Raw genomic sequence first — 16,599 nt, forward strand, 5'->3', positions numbered from 1 at the left:
GAGCTGAAGGAAGGTGGCCTCCCCTGGAGGAAAGTGCTCATCTTGTCAGATTTTATGACTCAATGAATCACATAAACTAGAGGTAATTTCCCTTTGGGCCTGAGGAAACTCAAGACACTGCCATTGGAGAGCCTAATCTGAGGCTATTAAACATGAGCCACCCCCAGCTCACTTGTTCAAATTAGATCAGCATAAATTAAGCATAAATGAATCTGGATTTCTTCCTGAGCAATGAGTTATTCCAAAGTCTGTTGAAGTCATTTAGCATCCTTTTACTGAAAGATTCAACAACGATCAGGCAGAAGAATATTTCCAGTTAATCCATCTGTGCCTTGTCCTTTCTAGTACTTCTTTCTCTCTCTATTTCATAGCAAGTCCTTACACAGGACTGCTTTTTAGCAGTGTGCTATGCTTCTACTGGGTAAAGCAGGAGAACAAAACTGAATTTTACTGCCATTGGCAACACTATGCATGAAACCAGTGGAATTCATTGCCTCAGGAGGTCAGCAAGTCAAATACTGTGGCGAGATAATTTTATAGCCATCAGTAAATTCTGTAGATGTGCAAGCATAGATAATAGAAGAAGGTTAATTAGACTTCATGCCTCTGAGCATAAAATATACTTTTGCAGGGACCAGTAAGGATTTCTGCCTCCATTTACAGAATCACATTAGTCTCGGTGAAATTTCTACTTCTGAAGTATCAGAGATGGTTTCACCATCAGGGGAAAGAAGTTCCAGTTTCAATGCACTTGATCCTAGATGAGTACATGGTCTCCTTCTGGAGTGGATTTGAGGAGTGGAAGAAGGCACTCAGTGACTGCCAATGGAGCCCACTCTTACCTAGCAGTGGGGCGTAGGTAGCGGTTTTCACTTTCCAAGCACCACATATTCACACAGCACTCTGTGACAGTTTTGAAACCACCTAATATGTTGCATCATTTAAAAGAAGGACAAGAATATAGCATTAACACTTGCAAACTGTCTACCTGATTCTGGAAATCGTGTAGGTTTTTTTCATTCGTGTTTCTAAATCAGCTTTTTTTCTTTTCTTTGTTGTTGTTGTTGTTGTTGTTGTTGTTGTTGTTGTTGTTTTTAATATGTTGTGACTTTGTGTAGCACCTACCATAGCAATCCCAGGCCATTTCAAAGCTAACAGGAACAGCAGTGTCAGTGCAGGTAGCACTACTGTTGCACTGTCAAAAACCAGTCAAAAGTCAGCCTGGTCAGAAGTGCCAAACACTCTTTGATTTTCTCTGCTGTGCTTTCTACTACTCTCCAGGAAATCATTTGCAGAGAAAACCCACTTATTTAGCACATTCAGCTACAGAAAATACCAGCTAATTAACATAGTTAAAATTCTCAAACCCTGAAGCAATCTTTCAAATGAAATAGTATTCAAAATTTGATGGGCTGCTCTGCAGGCTCATACTTAATTTTAACTACCACTGTAACACATTAATTGCTTGCTCACAAATTTAGAAAAGGAGATGTATAAATACATCATAACTGTTTTGCTGAAACTAGAGGTCAACACACAGATGTACACAGGCAAAATGAGCTACTGTAATGACATTTTTACTGGATGCTAGTTTATTTCTTTGAAAACAAGTGTCAGTGTGTTCAGAATACAAATGGACAAACAGAAAAACTTTGACAGGGATGACTGTGACTATTTTCCTACTCTCTTCTCCAAAGGGTAGGAATAAATAGTGAAAACCACTTTAAAATAGCCAGTCTTTCTGTCCTCCTGTACAAGTAGACTCTAAGGAAAAAAAAAAGAAGCAAACCAAAAAACAGAGCATGAAAGCAATCAAACCCTTGAAGCAGAAACTCAGACAATCTTAGCCCATTCTACACAAGAGAGCAGCTACTTAATGACTTACCTATCCAAACTCCCAACTCTGGCAACTAGATATAGTAGACTTCCAATAGCAAGGCTGCCTAGCACAAAGAGCTTCTGTCTCAGCAACGCCTGCTGTTTGAATAGCATGGCCCTCCATCAATCTTCAGGACTTCTTCAGTCTGCAGAGACAAGAACATATAAAACACTCCTCAGAAAGCATAGTATGTGCAGGGTGGTGTTTAATCAGGTGCTGCAGCTGATTAGTCCACACTTGCAAAATCTTTCCAAAACTGCAAAATAAGTAGTTAAACTTCTTTTTTTTTTTTTTTTTTTTTTTTTTGCTATTGTTTTTCAGTCCCACATGGCAATGTATCTGGAGTAGGATGATAATTCTGGAAGTGATAGTTCAGCTGCATACACCACTACTAGGGCAGCTGGATAGCCACAATGAAGGTCTTTACTGCAGAAGCTCATACTATAATAAGATACTTGTTAGGTAAATATGTTTAGATTTTAAGCCTTTTAGAATCAGACAGAGTTAGATTTCAGCAGAGATTTAAATGCCCTGATGTCAAGTAAAGCTGCAGTAACCAGGAGTTAGGCTTGCAGGTCCTGTGTACAGTTTATGGAGGCACATTTACATTGTCTCTATGATTATTAGAGGGTCTGCTGGAGAGAAATCCAAAAAAGATGTCCTGATTCATGCCAGCAAGTCAACTGTGACAGAACTGAGAAGCAGGTAGCTGGAGTAGGCACAATAATGTTTTTTTTGCATCAGTGTATTCTATCAGCTGTGTCTGTGCTGGGTGTCAGTCTCGTCTGTTCTATGGAGAGCCATTTAAGCTCCTCACCTGCATGACCCCAGCCTTGACTGTCACTAAAGACCTGCTGGGACACAAACTGTCACCTTTGAAACAGGCATGCCTATATTCCCAGTTTTTAGCAATACCAAAGCATATATTTTAATTTCTTTTTCTGATGTGCTCAAATACTATAGTTATTGAGGCAGTCAGGAGAAAAAAGACATGACCTTATGCCAAGAGGATTTAACCAGGAGGTTCCCAGCCAAGGTAGAAAGAAGTGCTGAGTAAAACTGTCTTTAGTTTGACTCTTCCTCAAACATTACATTTATGTTCTGGACTGGATTACATGTGTTATCTGTGAAGATCTCTTTAGGAGATTCAGACCTGGATTCTTAATACATTCTTACATGAACTGAGGAGAAAGATCAGCTCCTCCTTTCAGAGAACAGTCAAAGATGACAGGTGCTTCATTCTGTAACAGTTCTGAGCTTTCTTGTAGGTATGCAGGAGAATTAAGTTTCAATCCTCTCACTGGACAGGAGGGGTAAAGCCATACCATCTACCTACCTACCTAAAAAAAATGCTTTCATCACAAAATGGTACAAAAATCATAAATATAAATTGTAATCACCTGAAATATTGATCCAAAGTCTCATTCCCTTTATCAGGGAATATTTACTGTATTATGTAGTAGTTTGAACAAAAACTTTTTCTTCCAAATTTTGGCTGGACTTATTATGAACAATTTCTGATGTCAAGTTTCTTAAGTTTTACTACAGCAAAGTTTCTTTTGCAACACATTTTCTTCTTTTCCAGCCTTGGGATTTACATAAAGCAAGACTCGGATACATTAGTATAAGCATGAAACTATATACAGAGGTAGAATTTTCAGTGAGATTGCAAGGTTTGACTGGCCATTGCTAAACACAGCCTGAAAACATTTCTTTCCATTTCTGGAAACATCTTTTTCCATTTCTGCTAATGATGTTAAATTTTTGGCCCATAAATCTCTCTTTAGAATCCAGGATACAGGCAGGTAGATAATACAAGCTGGAAACCCTTCCCAGCAGGAAGCACTCATGCAGCCTGCCTGCCCCAGTGCTGGCTGTGCTTAAAGGTGCAGATGCAGGTCATTCCAAACTAGTTTTCTTCAAGTGTGGTTGAAAAGCCATTCTGAAGCACATTTATTTTACTGTTATAGAGAAAGCTTTCTAATTACAACCCACCATCTCTTGATAAAAGAGTCATGCAACGCTGAAATTCTGATCTGACTTGGTCTCTAAAGCACTTCCGCTGCAATAATAACAACTCCTTTTACAGCCAGGTCACAGATCAGGATAACCTATCATGCAGGATAACTAATCATACAGAATATATTACTTTTTACGTAGATAAAAGCAACTCTGTAATAAGAATTCTTAGATAAGATCTTTATTGCAACAAGAATAATATAATACACAGAGTAAAAGGAGTTTGCAATGTAACAGAGAGACAGAAGAAGTATTACCATCCTTTAAGAAATAAATGAGGAGTAGAGGTAGAGAGAGATTAAGTGATTTGCTCAAGGTCACAGAGAAAACCTATAACACCAGTGAGATTTAGTCTGAAATAAATCCTTTCTAGTGCTTAACTATATGGCAAACTTTTGCCTTTTTGTCATATACTTTTTTTTTCCATAAAAATCATGCATAAATGAGGAATCCTATACATTGAGCAAGGCAGAAAATATAGCCAAAGTTGAACTATTAAGAAAAATGCACAAATGCTGCGCCTCTGTGTCGATATATTACTGCTAATTACTCTTTTAACTATTTAACTTAAAAAGATTAAAGAGAAGGACATAAAGAAGGGGGTGAATTTTCATAGGTACCAAGTTTTAACTATTTCAATGCTGCTCCCTCCAAATGAAGGTTTCACTTCAGTGCTACAGCAATGAACTTTGTCTCTCAGAAAACAGATACATACTCAGCCCTCTATACATTAAACTAAAGTGCTATCTATGTGTTCTCCTTTGTACAGGCTCTTGGTCCCCTCTTCAGCCTGCCTGCAAGCCTTAATGAGGCTGTGGAGGTCATCAGGCCACAACAAAATCAAATTAATGACAAGCTGTTTCCTGAAATACCTTCTACAAGGCCTCATGACTTCAATATTAATGTTTGAAATTAGAGTCAATACAAAAAAAACAACCAACCAACCAAACCACGAAACAAACACAAAGCAAATCAAGCAAATCCACCAACCAAAAAAAGCCCAAATCAGTTCCAGTTTTATATTTGCACGTACCTAAGTACAGAAAACTTTTCCACAGAATGACAAGTATTAAGCACACACTAGAAACGTAAAGATGGGATTATTTATTTGTTTGTTTAATTTTTGTTTTAATTTTTAGCATGTTACTTAAAGGCCATGGAAGGAGTTCTATTCCAGAGAGATTATTTCAATAAAACTTTCCCTAGATGTTAATTTTTTCTTGAAAAAAACATAGAAAAATTATATCTTGACTCCAGAAAAGGCTACACCTTGCAATGGATGTACTGAGACAGCTCTGTGTGCCAGAGGAGAGGACTGAATAAATATTTCTATTTAAGACACAGAGTTAATACAACCAGAATGTGATTAAGGTGAAACTCCCTAAGGCGAAAACGTTGCTGGAGACTAACACAGCAACACTTAAATGAAATGGAAAGAAGAAATGAAAAGGAAGAAATTAAAATTCTGGGAAGTATTATCAGGTGTACAAAGTTTTCAGTTAGGAATGTATACTTTTAAACTTTGCAAGAAGCTGGAAGGCAAGATAAAATGTAATCCAAAGTGACAAGATTTTTAGCAGTTATTTGAGGCAAATAAGGGTGTTTTTAAAAAATTTTGCTCTCTTTTAGGGACAAGAGCTGAACTGTCACAAAAGGCGCTGACCAGTGGGAGGAGAGTTGGGAGACAGCTGCAGGCAGAACTTTCCCAGTAGCTGAATGCTGAATGTGGAGCCTCCCACCCAAAGAGATGACAGCACACTGTCACACAGCTCCAATGGGCTTACATTAGAAATATCTGTCTTGGACAATTTAGTTAAATAGGCATACAAGAGATTTTTTTTCCTGGCTATCTGAGAGAGTAATAATGCACAAAGAGCAACAAAAATTGCTGAATGCATGATTTCTAGAAATGTGTGAAACATCACATATATTTAAAAATGTGGATTGTAAATTCTGTGTAAGTTAAAATTAAAATGTGGTTTGTGATTTCAGATGTACAACTGATCTGAATTGTGAGACTGACATGGTACAGTTCAATAAAGAAACATGAGAAAGTAGCCTTACCAGTGTATTGATGTGAATGCCTCATTTAACCCCTTTCCCTACATTCCCATTTTGCTGGTGAGAGAGCCTGGGTTATTGAGTGAATTGCCAAGAGAAGACAGTACAGCTATGTAGAACTCTGATGATAATAATAACTGAAAAATAGATGGATTGTTCATGACAAGATTAAGGGATCATGTATAAAGGTAGATAGTGGGTATGCAGGACAAATAATGTAAATTTTTTGTGAGCTGTTGTAAAAGCTAGTTTTTGGTTCAAGTTAGGGGAAAGTCAAATGAGTAGGAGAAAACAGGAGAAGAAGCATACTAGTAATGATGGCATTACTGATAAAAATCTGAATTGTGCAGAAGCACAGAAAAGAGAATCTGCTGCTATAATCACTTCCAAATAAACAGACAATGAAACAAGAAATCGCCAGGAACTTGTTTGCAAATGACCAAAGGGAAATTTTTGGACACATGGAGCAGACATGAGAAGATCTTATAGATAAATGAATAGCATGTGGTTGATTATGGATGGAAGTATAAGAAACAACAACAACAACATCCTTTCTTTTTGCAAACAGGCTGAAGAGATACAGTCCTGGTAGAGTTATGTGATTAATCAAAATGAAGTACAAGCCAAAGGCAAATATGCACAAAGGAGGCTGAAAAATAATAAATAGGATGTGGTTTTTATTAGTATTTATTGTTTGGTGTGTTTCTTTTTTTTATTATTTTTCACACCAGCAGGGGTCAGCTGTTGACCAACAAATGTTTGTTGTCGTGCACTGCAGAAAGATCTTTTGAATTTATAGGAGATTTAAATACAGTGACAGGAAACAAGTCAGGGAACTTATGACTGGGAACGTTTGCATTATGTCTCTTGAATGTTAACTACAGTTTCTTTAATTTCTCACTGTCACTAAAATTCATACAAATCAAGCACTTAGAGTTTTTCTGGGGTATGAAATCATATGGTGATTGGGAAAGGAGGGAATTTGTGCCTCAAACTGTGTGCATTCTCACCAGCTCATGGTCTTAGTCATGGTCTGCCTGGAAGAGCCAGTCATGTTACTGCCCCAGCTTCTCCTCCAGGTCCTCCCAACTCCCTTTTCTCTGTCTCACTGCTGAGGAAGGTCTGGGCTAGCAGCAAGGAAAAGATAGAGTGCTGCTGTGCTTTTTCCCCAGTAGCCTATGCTTCGGTGGCTTCCTTAATTGCAACAGAACTATTGCACCACGTGAACAGTATTAAAGAACTAGAATGATCATGATAAAACAGAACATGATTTTTCATTAGAGAGAAGATTTTTCATTCCTAATAGCATGGAATAGTCTAAGAAGAGACAAAATGCTTCAATTTTTTGACATAGTAAAATGAAATGGATATGAGAAGTGAAAGAATTGAAAATATCATATATTTTAGGTAATGATAAAGTGCTGACCCTGCAGAAAAGGAACTTGGATTTTTTTTTAATATTTTCCTTAATGGTTCATATTTTAATATAAAAAAGAAATTTAATTCTCAGGAGTAATTACAGTTTTCAATTTTTTTTCCATAGCATATGACTGAAATGGGATGAAGTAAGATTAATGCACACTTGCTTGACTCAGGTTTCAAATAAAGAAAAGAAGGAAGTATAACATGGAAGAAGTTCACAGATTCAAATAAGTGTCCCTGTGTACTAGACCTGTCCTTTTCTCCTCATGACTCATATTGACTGGAAGAGTGGAGAAGAAAATGTCAGCAAAGCTGACGGAAAACAATAAATAATGCAGATAAACTCCAACATAAAGATTTCCTATACTGTTATGCCACAGCTGTGACAACAACCTAAAATACCCTTTTTTTTTGGTCAGCTATTGTAGATTTTAAGATTTAGGACTGTCTTTAAGCTCCCCTTGAAGCCAGTTATTTTTGTAAAGAAGTGGTGAAAGCCTTTCTCCAGAAAAGCTCCTAGACTCTGAGACCACCCACAAAATCAGCATCTGTATATGGATACTAGATAAGAAAACATATGTTCATTTATGTTCATTTCTCAGAAGTTAGCACACTATCAGTGCTGAAAGAGTATTTGTAACTCATAATCCCCCATCGGGGCTGGCTTGGATAGCCAGATATCTGTGTTCTCTTGAGTCTATGGAGTGGTAATCAGTATTTATTTAGTCCACTGCCCACAGGACATTTCACTCCAGACACATTGGAGACTCATCTACCCGTAATTGTGCTACCTCGAGGAAGCTGCTGTGTCAAGTGACAACAGTACAGAAGGCCATAACCAGCTCTTTATCACATTCCTTTCTCAGCCTGACCCTTCCCTTTTTTTTTTTTCTTTTGCATCTCACTGAAAGGCATTGAGCAATATGGTGTTGGGAAGAGAGAAACAACTCAAAAAGCTTGCTATTGACTTTGTGGTGCCCTGTGCCAAACAGATCTGCTGCCAGATTGTCAGAGCAGCTAGGAATCTCAGGCGCTTTGATGCCCTTGAGGTCTCAGGCACATCTGCTCAGGAAAGCTGCCTTATTGCATCCGAGCCGGCGAGGCGGGCGGCCGCGTTCTGCTGAACGATGGCTGCCTCGCCATGATCCACACTTAGCTACAGTGCTCCAGGAACATTTCCAAGCACATAGATCTTAATAGGACTTCATTAGTCCAAAATACAGTTGCCTGTCTCCTTGCCAGCATCCTGAGTATATTACCTAATACTGCTCTTCATAGAATGTGAGATTAATGTGATAGAGTTGGCCCTTTTCTTCGGATTAATGGTACTTCCCCACCTATTTCCCTCCTCTTCTTCTGAAATGATCACCTTCATGAAATGATCACCTTCCTTGTCTGCTCCGTTTCTCAGGAATGGTGGAGGTGATGACACTAAGGTAGAAAACCTGTGGAAATGCAGTTATGGTTATATAGAGATTACAATAGATAATAATTTCACCGTCTTTAAAAGACAATTAGAAACATCTTGTTTCTTCAAGATGGCACTAAAACAACTGCAACCAAAAAATAACAATAATACAGGAAAAAAGAAGTTGAGGAAAAAATTCAGTGACATAGAAGAGGGAAGCAATGACTGCAAAAGTTATAAGAGAAATCATAAAGAGAGGCCAATACTAGTGTAATGTTAGGAATAAGCAGTTTGCTTTTCAGCTCTGGGAAAGTCTTAAAGAAGAAGATTATGAGTCTTCTGAGAAAAAGGTAAGCAGGTAGATATCCAGAGCTTTCTTATTTTGTCCTTCCTTTAGGGTCCAGTCCTCATCATGAACAGTTTCACTGCATTGAACAGGATAAGGCGAGAGTTATTGCTTAATATGATTTAGTGGGAAATAAAATTACCTTTTGTCACATACTAGTAATTTTGACATGTTCTTTTCCACTAAGAATCATGTCCACAGACTATTGCTCCTTTTTTATCCTTGGAAAAATTGCCCTTTCCTAAATAATGTCACATCTGAAATAAGACATATGAAAGGCTGTTTGAATGTTCCCTAATTAACTAAAACTGGCAGATAATTTAAATTAAATTTCTCTTAGATATAAGGCAAAATGTATGTGGCCTTCTGCAGCTTTTTGCAGCTCTGTTTTCTGGTGACTTACTATCAGAAAAGCAGCAAAACTGAATTAAATTCAGAACATAAATAGGAGTCAAAAGCATTGATGGGAAACTAACAGCAAAAATTTAACTGAGCTGCAAATGTATTTTGACAGTACACTGCATTTACAGTAAATCCATCTCAGTAGATTTTTGCTCCTGGCTTTTACCCCCGTGAGAAAAAATATCATTGCATGAGAGTACCCCCTAAGCCTCTGTGCAGCTCATATCTTTATATAGTACACTTACTCATCTCTTTTCTCCTATTCAAACTCATATTCTGAACTATCCCATTGCTGATGAATAGACATCACACTGTCTAATATGAAGCACCTACACTTGTTCTGATCATTAGCATCTCTGTCATTTGCTCAGACCCTTAATCTGAAACATGATCAGCTCAGACTGCTCTCTGTAATCTCATATGCAGGCTAAATTTCATAACTTTGTCATAATTGTCCCAAAGATTCAGTCCATTACCCACCTATATAAGTCTAAGTTTTTCTTGTGTGCTCCCTTCACCATTTTATCCCAACTACTGCAGTGGTCTTTTCTCTGCCCTTGAACAATGTAACTGTGCTTCGTTCATATTCATTCTGAACAGAGCTGCTAAGGGCATTCTTCCATACCAGCTCTCTCAATACACCACTTCTGTCTAGGCACACTTTTACCACCTTCCCATTTTCTCTGTCATACCTTTCTGTCTATTTCTGTGCCTGGATATCCCATGGGGCTTCTGCTGGAAGAACAGGGACAAACAGAATTTAAAAACTTGACCCTGGAGATCATTATTTTTCAGAATGCAAAGTCTCAGTGCTTCCCCGGTAAGTCCTGACCACAACACTACCCTCTGAAGTGCTGACAATTTTAATGTGGAAATCTAAGTGAAAACATTAATGACAGTTTAGACAAGAACTTGTTAGTGTGCCTCAGTGAGAGAGGCAAATGCATTAACAGCTTTCTCTGAAAATGAAAGAGCTGGGATTTTCTGCTGTGCATGTGTTCTAAGGGCCAACCTCACACTGCTGTATTGGCCTGTGACAGATCACAGATCATTTGGGTGGAAAAGAAAGGGAAAACAAGAAGAAACAGCTTTTACAGTGCTATGGTGTTACAGAGCTGCCCAGTGCTGGAGAGCTCCCCATAAATGAGCTCTCTGGTCACTAGGCAGTCCTCTTGTTCTGGCATGGCCCGTTTATTCATTTTCCTCCCCTTGGCCAGCCTGAGCTGTAGTTTTGGTCTCCGTTCACTCTCTTACATGTACTCAGACTGGCAAATATGCCTGCTTCATGGTTTTAAATTCTAAAAAAAGAACATAAAAAGTCAACCAAAACGTCTTTGCACATACTTTACTGATAGGTTTCGGGCTCAAGCAAATGCCAGCAGAGAGCTGTGTGCTTCTGATCTTTGCTGGCCTTCATACCAGGAAAATTATTGAAGGGCTGCTCCTCTGCTGGCATGAGATGTCTCCTCTCTCTGTCTCTTTCCAAGCAACTTCTTAGAGATTACTTTTCAGCATACTATTCATGATCCTTATACTGATTTCATGTTAATGCAGCTTGATTGTCTTGATGAACTTAATTTAACTTGGGCTTCATGGAATAGAGAGGATTCAGTCCTTTCTTTGTGGGTGCTTGTGGCTTAGCATCACTTTCCTAGAAATGTATTTTTTAAAATTGATTTTGATTTTTTCCCTGACCCATCATAACCACATGGACTGTTCATATTTTTGGATATAGACATATTTTGTCTGCATGGTAAAATATGCTAGAAATGCAGCCACTAGAAGAGGCTGTCACTTGTTTGCCTCTTGTTAAATAGTTACTGGTGAATCAGTGAAAGAGACAGAAGGCATGGATCTATCTCGATGGAAAACTCATGTAGTTTATCCAGGAACTTGAAATAACTGGCCTATGCAGTTCACATTTGTAATGGTAATTAGTCAAGGTATCTCTGGTTTGGCTTTGCTCCTGATGCTCCTTTACAGAACCTACAACCTGATACCTTTTGGGATCAAGGGATGGCTGGAGCCTCAACCCTGACTATTAAGTCCAAATATGGAAAACTGTAAAATTACAGTACAAATTGTAACAACTGTAAAATTACAGTACAATACTGCACAATTCAAAAATGTCTTGGTTGGGTGAGAATTAACCCAAAATATCTCAGCATATTGTCTACTTGGCTGTGAAACATACAAAACACTACCTCATGGTCTAAAGGACCTTATATTTAAAGAAACTGGACCTTATATGTAAAGAAAGGACCTTTTATATATAAAGAAACTGCCATATAAGTATACAATAATGTTAAACTAGTTCTGTTTGTCCATGAAAGCATAGTTCCTAAAGGGTCCTGCTTAAAAATTTTACAGCTATCAGGGTGAGTGACATCTTATGAATGTCTCAACAGATGGAAGAGTTGGTCTAATAATGAAGAAAACAATACTCACAAATAATTTATTTGTCATTTGGTGGGGGAAAAGAAGAGTGAATAATTTATATGGTCAATATTATTCAATCATCAATAGAACTAGTGGAATAATTTATAAATTTACTTATGAATAATTCATTCATCAATTGATGGCAGGAGGAAATTAATGAAGTAAACAACATTCACATAACAACAGGCTCTCAGAGGCAGACAGGACAGGCAGGGAGTTACACAACTCCTGTCATACTTTCTGAAAAATCTCTTTGCCCAGGATTTCTCTCCTGGGAAGCTGAGAAGCCTCAGAGAAAAAGGAAGACAATATTATCTCATTTGCTTCTCCTGTGTTTTGCTGCTTTGGAATGTGGTTGGAGGTTGTTTATCCAACATGTGAATTGTTTTGACTTCATGACCAATCATGGTTCAGCTGTGTTGGGACTCTGGAGAGAGTAATGGGTTTTTCATTAGTATCTTGTTAAGCCTTCTGTGAGTATCCTTTCTCTATTCTTTAGTATAGTTTTAGTATAGCATTCTTTTATATAACATAATATTATAAAATAATAAATTAGCCTTCTAAGAACATGGAGTCAGATTCATCTTTCCTGCCATGGGGGACCCCAGAAAATACCACAGGGAGGAAGTGGCAGAATGGATCCCTTTTGTTGGGCTCAGAGCACAGGGGATCACCAAAGGGCAGCTGCCCCTCAGTCACTTCTGCAACTTGCTGGTAGCAGTGACCTTCTTTCTCACTTACCCACCCCCAGAACAACAAATCTGCAGAGGTGCCCTGAGAGCACCGTGTGGTTTCTTTACGTGTTTGGCGATGGTGGGAAGCCGTGTGGAAATTCCTGCTCTGGTGTTCTACCGTGTCTGCTGTGCCGGCTCAGGGCAGACACTGCTTGCTCTGACATATGGCAGCAGAGGCTGGGGGCCCTCTCAGCCTCCCAGCAGCTTGAAACTTGTCATGCAGCTGAGAAATGTGCTGGGCTCTGCTTGTTTACTCGGAGTAGGAGGCAGAGGGTTTCCCGCAGGAAGCCACAGGACACTATCTTCTGGTTTTGGTTACAAAAATTAAAACTCCAAGGAATCTTATAGAAAGCAATATTGGTTGTGTAACTGAATTGTTCTGTGCATAAAATCTGTTACAAATTGCTGACATGCAGAGTTGAAAACAACCCTTTTGCCTGCCATATCTCTTCAGAATGTGGCTTCACATTGCTGCAACCATCAAAATCATTTCAAGGCAAATCTTATCTGAATGTAACTTTTAGATTTCTTTAACTTAGAAAAATCTTTCCAATGTGGCTGTGGGTGGGGGAGGTTTCATTCTATGTAATTCATCCAGAAACATCCCACTGCCTTCTGATAGCATTCACTAGTTTGCTCTGAGTTTGCTCTGCTGCCATTGAACGAATCCCTAAGAAATCCAGTCTGAACATTAACCAACAGCCACAACAGAATAATTTTAAAACAAATCACCTGGAAATGGATTTTTGTGTTATAATCTCACATTGCAATAGCTGTCATAAAAATATAAATATAAAGTAGACATAAGGATGTGAGTAGAAGGCTTTTTTTTCTGTTCTCAATGTACTAAGTTTAATGGCAAATATATGTGCAGTTTGGGATGAGAACAGATGCCCTTTATGAATAGACTAAGTGGAGGAATCAGCTGGTTTATGTTCTCCTCTCAACTCTCACCAGGATTTTTCCACTCTGTTCCTTTGTTAGCTATAAACTGTAACTACTGAAAATCAAAAAATGAGCGAAAGTTTATGAATTATACACAGTCACAGTGTATTAGTCCTCCATGCTCATCCTCCTGGGAGACACTGGAGGAAAAGCTTTGAGCAATTTCCAAATTTTCAAATGTGTTCTCTATGTCTTTATCTCATTCAGTTTTTGATATGGTGCATAAATTATTTATTTGGACTACCATTATTTTGTTAGCTTGTGTTGTCCTCTGGCACCATATCTGCAGAATGATATTCATTTTGCATTTGCAATGAATAAACTTAAAAGAAATCAGTTCGTTCTTCCTCTATTCAGCTCTCATTCTTCAAAATGGTGTGAGAAGGACTGAGATGCGGACAGAATTCTTTTTGACCTTGAATCCTCATTACTGTTTTCATCCTGCCATTTCACAAGAGGATGTAAATAAAACTAATTTAAGAAATATTTCTATTTTCTTTTCTGTCTCGGTCTCTTTGTCTCTCTCTCTCTGTCATGGAAGAAGGAATAGGAAACAAATTCTTTAACACCATTAGAGCTCAGAGAATTATGTGCTTTGCTATCTAAATTCAGAGAAGGATCTCTTTTTGTATAAGTCTGTTACCTTCAAGTTAATTTTTGAGTCTGTCTCATAACTTCCCAGTTGCAATAACATCTGAATGGAACACCTTCTCAATTACTGCCCCTTACCACATATAAAACAGAGAGTAGTCCTTTTCCACACCCAAATGTACAATATGTTCTTAAGCAAATGTTTGTTATGATTGAATTCCTCCTTTGTTATTCCCATAACACACTTACATTCTTTCCTGCCATCTCTCACCCTGCTCTGCTGATATAATTACCAGGTAGCAGGCTCCCAGGAAAATTCTCATTTAACAATTTATATAGGTAGCTTTACAGGTAAAAGAATGTGATAATGCACTGGAGCCAGACCATAGCTTAGCCTGGTGGAAAACTTTGTCCTCAAAGAGCAGACTCAATTACACCAGTCCAAAATAATTTTACATCTGCTGGAAAGCACCCTTTCCTGCCCCTCCTCAGGGCTCCTTGACTGAAGCCCTCTTGCCAAAAAGGAGGATGTTCTAGTGGGAGTGGGCTGGTGGTCATTTCTGTCCAGCTGTGCAAAGAGGACCTGGTGATATCTGGTCAATAGTCCCAGTCTGTGAGGAGGTAACCACACTGAACAGCTGGCTGGGAGACACTTGATGGAGCTGCCTGTGCTTCAGGGCAGTGGCACATCCCCACCTGGGCTCCTGTCAGGATGGAGGATGGATGGCAGTGCCACAACTCCTTCCCCTGTGCTGACAGCCACTCAGGCAAACAATCTGCCTCTGGCATCTCTGCAACAGGCCCCATTTTCTGCAAACACAAAATCACAGCCTAGAAAAAGGAAACGATGTTACAGCATTACCTAACTCTATTTTGCTAATGTCAGCTGTGGATTAATTCACTGATGTCTTTCAAATTTCTGTCCTCTCTACAGGTTCACTTTAATCCTTCAGTCTTTGAAGATTCTTCTCTCATGACTCTATGAGCATTCCTTCTGCTAACTAACCACTTTACTTGTTTCTAACTATATTTGTGGGGTTTGTGTGCATTAATATACTAATATCCTATATTATTTTCTTGAGCAATTCTCATTCTTGAGAATGGCAGGCACTTTTACTCTTCTGTGCTTGTTTAAATTTAATGTATTTAGTAGTTCTGTGGTACAGATCACAACTAAGAATCCAAGCAGGTGTGATGATGTCAGTGTCCATGTTGTTATTATCAACAGAACCAGACTTTTGGAGAGTGTGCAATGAGATAAAGCACCTCTTACCTCCAAGTTAATGGTCCTAATGCTGTCTATTTAATAGTTGCCTGACAGACTGTATTTGCAGATGTCTTTATGTTGTATTAGGTGAAGGTAGGAAGTCACTAAATTCTATTTTATAGAACACATGTATGTAGTAAGTAAATGAAAGTACTGTGGAGTTGAAGTTTAATATATGCACTTTTGTCCTTCCTCTTTGTGTTTGTAGAAGGTTTTTTTGGGTTTTTTTGGGTTTTTTTGGTTTTTTTTGTCTCTGACAGATGCTGTTTCAGTACCCTCACCAGCTAAACCTGCAGAAAACAAGCCAAAATAGTAGCAGCAGCAGCAGATTTATCAAACTATCCCATATCAGAGGAACTACCCCCACAGTCTTGCTGTGACTCCTGGAGCAAGGCATTCAGGCAAGTACAGGTGTCCTGCTGATTCCCTGCTATGGAGTGACTGCTCCCCACTGCTCTCTGCTTCTCCCCAGTTTCCTGCTGACAGGAAGCCAGTCCTATGGAGAAGATGTGAGACTCCTGTCCAATCCACCCATGCTCCTGGGCCACCAGGGACAAGCCATACAGCTGGTAAGACCCAGGGAGAGGGTGTTTCCCTGCACCTGCCCACCTTGAGATCCTTACGGGCTCCCTGTGCTACTTATATCCACAGGTCATGGATTTCTAAATGGACTCTTAGGCTAGCATTACATAAAACTGGCACTGAGTCTCATTCTGCCTGACTTATCCCAAAAGGTGCCATTCCACATCAGTTTACACAGTGCCCAACTTGAGGCTTTATTCACACTGCTGTGTGAAGAGCAGAGCTGACTAAAAAGATACACACTCCATGCACATTCACACTCCTTATCCTAAACATTCACAGCTCTAGCAAGGTCTATTGGAAAAAACTAGATGTATGAATGTGTTTGTACCCTTTGATGCACCAGGTAAAAAAAAATAAAAAGGAAAAAAATCTCTTTTATCTCTAGGAATGCTAACAGTTTTTGTCCATCTATGAAAATATCAAACACTTGCTTTGAAACTAAGTCTGTAAGCTGAATATTATTGAAATACTAAAAAATGACTAGCATTTAGTCTGCAGTGT

The 16,599-nt window shown here is 38.7% G+C and overlaps 1 protein-coding gene across 6 annotated transcripts in view; it reads right to left on the reverse strand.

Moving 5' to 3' along the window:
- Positions 1 to 16,599, reverse strand: part of HS3ST5 (heparan sulfate-glucosamine 3-sulfotransferase 5) — a 191,081-nt gene that overhangs the window by 4,368 nt on the left and 170,114 nt on the right. For 5 of the 6 annotated variants that reach the window (XM_054629564.2, XM_077175212.1, XM_077175215.1 and 2 more), the window contains exon 3: positions 1,886 to 2,024. In XM_054629564.2, coding sequence (XP_054485539.1) covers positions 1,886 to 1,992 — 107 coding nt within the window. In that variant the 5' untranslated portion in view covers positions 1,993 to 2,024. Of the gene's footprint in view, positions 1 to 1,885; positions 2,025 to 8,640; positions 8,663 to 16,599 lie in introns of those variants that run through there. The other variant, XM_077175216.1, reaches the window with a different exon arrangement.

Source organism: Agelaius phoeniceus, chromosome 3, assembly GCF_051311805.1.
Source record: "Agelaius phoeniceus isolate bAgePho1 chromosome 3, bAgePho1.hap1, whole genome shotgun sequence".
NCBI classification, from domain to species: Eukaryota; Metazoa; Chordata; class Aves; order Passeriformes; family Icteridae; genus Agelaius; species Agelaius phoeniceus.